Below are 3,387 nucleotides of genomic sequence, written 5' to 3' on the forward strand. Positions count from 1 at the left end.
CCTTACTATATGCTTCTCATTTGCCGGTAACACACACTAATGGGTACAGGTGTGTTTCTCTAAACTATTCAGATTTTGGATTCCCAAGCCATTCAAATAAATGCTTCAGATAGATTTTCGCGTCTCTTTCACTGTGCTCACTTGTGACTGAATCGATTGCCATTGTATGGCCAAAGTAAATGTAGCAAAAGCAATCCGACATGGGAAAAATGGATGAAGGCTTACTAAAATCTAATAATGATGTATAGATAATGAATATAGTTGGATCAACTACAAAGTGAAAAATAAACTTAGTGCATATTGGATGCTAGATTTAATAAAGTGAAGTTTTCTGACTTGAACCAATAGGTGCTTCCTTTAATTTTTAAATTCCTTCACGAACTCCTATATCTTACAACTGCTACGTACAACAAACTTAGATATAGAGATATTGATCAAAATATCATTGTGATTGACAACGTGTACACCGCATGTGGCCTATGACTGTGCTGCGATACAATTTGAAATAAAAAAGATAACTTACTGACCCAACAGTGGAAATTAAAATAACTCATTTTGTATGAAAAAATTATGTAGATTGCCGTAATCAGAGCTGGTCGACAATAAACTTTCCTAGCTCTTTATAGTCGTAATTACAACTGATGGACAATAAAAAAAATTGCAGCTGCCACAATAGGAAGAAATTTATTTCTACAACTAATTATTCGCTCCAATATTCAACCGATTCCTTGGATGTCCTGCATTTCACCCTTATTTTCATTCAAAACACTTGTATACATATAGATAAGTTCCAACATCCAACAGTTTTGTTTAATAAAGAAATTGAATTCAGGGATTATTCTGATCATCTCCGAATAGCATCTCACAATTGAATTATGAATGAATTCTGTTGCATGTATCGGAATTCCTTTTAAGTAATTATTTGGAAATCAGAATAGAAAATACATATCATGACTTCTGAATTGAACTGAAGTATTGGAGACAATTAGTTATAGTTGAAAGAAATACTGGATTGGAAAGTGGGAAATTGTCGCATCGTATAATGCGGCCATTGGTTCCATTGGTATAATAAGGTCCAATTACCCCAGCAATTTAGAACTTTCGGTTGACAGTCGCATCATTTGACATACTACGTGGAAGAGATCATATAGATTTTCAGTTAGCATGGCAACTGACGTGAGCCTATTGATTAAATTAAGTAGTTCATTAATGGAAAACACAGATTTAGAAGAGCTGCCAATGCTCATCTTTCAAATGTGCTATTGTATACTTTTCTGAATGGGAGCTTACAAAGTGGCATCCTATAATAAATGTTATTCTCCTGCAAGTATAGTATTCTTAAGGAAGGATTGTATACCCGAAAGACCAGACCTTATACAAGCCTTATTTCATAAAACAACTTCAAAAAGGCTCACTTCTGTGTGATATAGAGATGGACAATTGCATTGCACTGAGCACCTTCTATGTGATATGGAGATTGACAATTTCAAAGATCAAGGAGTTAATTTCTGGAAAGAATAAACAAGTTGTACTTCAGTAAGCCTATAGAAGTCCACACAGAAAAGCAGGAATACATAAGTTTACTTCGGTGAGCCGATGCGCGTCTCCTAATGCAGCCGTGGGAAAACAATATGTATATAGTGATTTTACCTCCTAGATATTTTGGTAGCTCCACTCCATAAGTACGAAGTTCGTGATGTTGAAAACCTAAAACAAAAAAGGAAATAATTATCTCCGTTAGAAATATTATATGAAAGGAGAATAGGTTATTTCGGCGACCAATCAAAATCCTTGAAAGTTCAATACATCAGTTTGTAGCAAGTGTGTACATGCAAGGCAGTTTCTCTCTGAGTCGCATGTAAATAGGTCATCATATTACAATAGAGAAACATGGTGTATGCGTGGCAAATAGCACTATCAGAATCATTAGAAGACACTGAACTATCAGAAAAATAAAAAGTCCCTGCAATGACAGCTAGCACGCACGTCAGCTTGCAACCCTTCCCATCCGCACCATCATCTATACCTGTAGCCTCAACTCATTGAATGAGTTCCCAATTGCATCCATGGCCAAAAGCAAAGCATCAATCACTGTACCATGTAAACACAGGCAACAAACATCATACATCGAGCAAGTAGCATCAAGATCAGATCACGACGAGGAGAGCCCGTACCATGTACCCGGTACTCGTCGGCGTCGACCACATCTAGAACCGGTACACACCACCCTGTCCACGCCGCTGGTGTGGAAGGCGGCAAAAGGACGCACCAGGCACCTCGGCCGCGAGGCCATGGAGCGATAGGAAGGACCAGTTGCCCTGGCGGCGAAGGCGGGGTCAACGATGAAGATGGTCACGGCGTAGTGGATCAGGACGTCGGCGACCGGGCGACGGCGGCGCGCTCGCCGCGCATGTGAGTGGGCAGGTCGCTCCCGATGGGGCAGGCGCTGGTGTGCGCGAGGCCCTGGCTTGAGGAGATTAGGACGATATAGGCACTCGACGCCGCCGCAACACCGAGGCGCCATCGATATGGGGCAAAGAGAGGCGAGACGGCGTGTGGGAGGAAATGAGAGGCTAGGGATTGGAGAACCCATAGTAGCCGGGTTCGATGGTCGTTTGTGCGTTTCCTGACCCGGATCGAGGTTCGGGAACGAGGCGGGCACAACAAGGGTCGATGTCTCGATGAGCGGATCACGACCCAAATCGATGATTGGTGAAACCAAAAAGCAGCTAATTCAAGATCATATGAACATCTATGGCTTACAAGGCATGCAATCGCTTCCGCAGTCGCGCTCAACGGTTCAACTTCGCTGGAGTCAGCCCATCTTCTGTTCAACCATAAAGTTGTCGTTCTCCCGCTAATGATGGGTGCGCCGCCTAGACCTGGGAATGGTTTGGACTCAAACTCCAGTTCTGGATCAGTTTTCCTATTGGACTCTTTTGGTTTGGATAAAACGGGCTGAGTCCCTAATGTAAGTTGGTTTGATTTGGATTTTTCCTATTATTATTGGTTTGGTTTGGTTTGGTCTAGTCACAGACCAAACAATCCCAAACTATTTCACCCCATGGACTGAGAACCAAATCAGCCACTAGCTTTACCTCCTCACGGCTCCGCACGTAATGGGTCTTCTCGTCGTTACTGCTCAGACCGCGGATACGGCGGCGTGGCAGAACCCAAACTACCATCCATGGGCTCGGGTGGTGCACCAGAAATATCAGGGAGGCGGGCTGACGGCTGTGTGTAGACCACGTACCGGCTTAAAGCATCTTCGTATATGACAAATATAACCCCTCAAATATCCACAGACAGTGACCGAACGCTCTTCAAATTAGCACAATTGCATCCGGACATCTCATACTAAATTCTTAATCCACAAAAACATGAAAA

At 42.5% G+C, this 3,387-nt stretch overlaps 1 protein-coding gene across 8 annotated transcripts; it reads right to left on the bottom strand.

Moving 5' to 3' along the window:
* Window positions 1-356: 356 nt before the first annotated feature.
* On the bottom strand, window positions 357-3,004 carry LOC123127346 (uncharacterized). Of its 8 annotated transcripts, none has more exons than XR_006462328.1 (4): window positions 2,175-2,757; window positions 2,027-2,091; window positions 1,651-1,707; window positions 357-737 (listed from the first exon to the last, which is right to left on the bottom strand). XR_006462328.1 is itself a non-coding variant. In XM_044546996.1 (3 exons), exons 1-3 carry the CDS (start codon window positions 2,591-2,593, stop codon window positions 701-703), a joined length of 513 nt encoding a protein of 170 aa, XP_044402931.1. In that variant the 5' UTR covers window positions 2,594-2,757; the 3' UTR covers window positions 357-700. The 8 variants fall into 8 exon arrangements, 2 of the variants coding, with proteins under 2 accessions (XP_044402931.1, XP_044402932.1); XR_006462327.1 differs by lacking the exon at window positions 357-737 and adding an exon at window positions 1,249-1,508; XM_044546996.1 differs by lacking the exon at window positions 2,027-2,091.
* Window positions 3,005-3,387: the final 383 nt, after the last annotated feature.

The sequence above is a fragment of the Triticum aestivum genome, chromosome 6A (assembly GCF_018294505.1).
Source record: "Triticum aestivum cultivar Chinese Spring chromosome 6A, IWGSC CS RefSeq v2.1, whole genome shotgun sequence".
Taxonomy (NCBI): Eukaryota; Viridiplantae; Streptophyta; class Magnoliopsida; order Poales; family Poaceae; genus Triticum; species Triticum aestivum.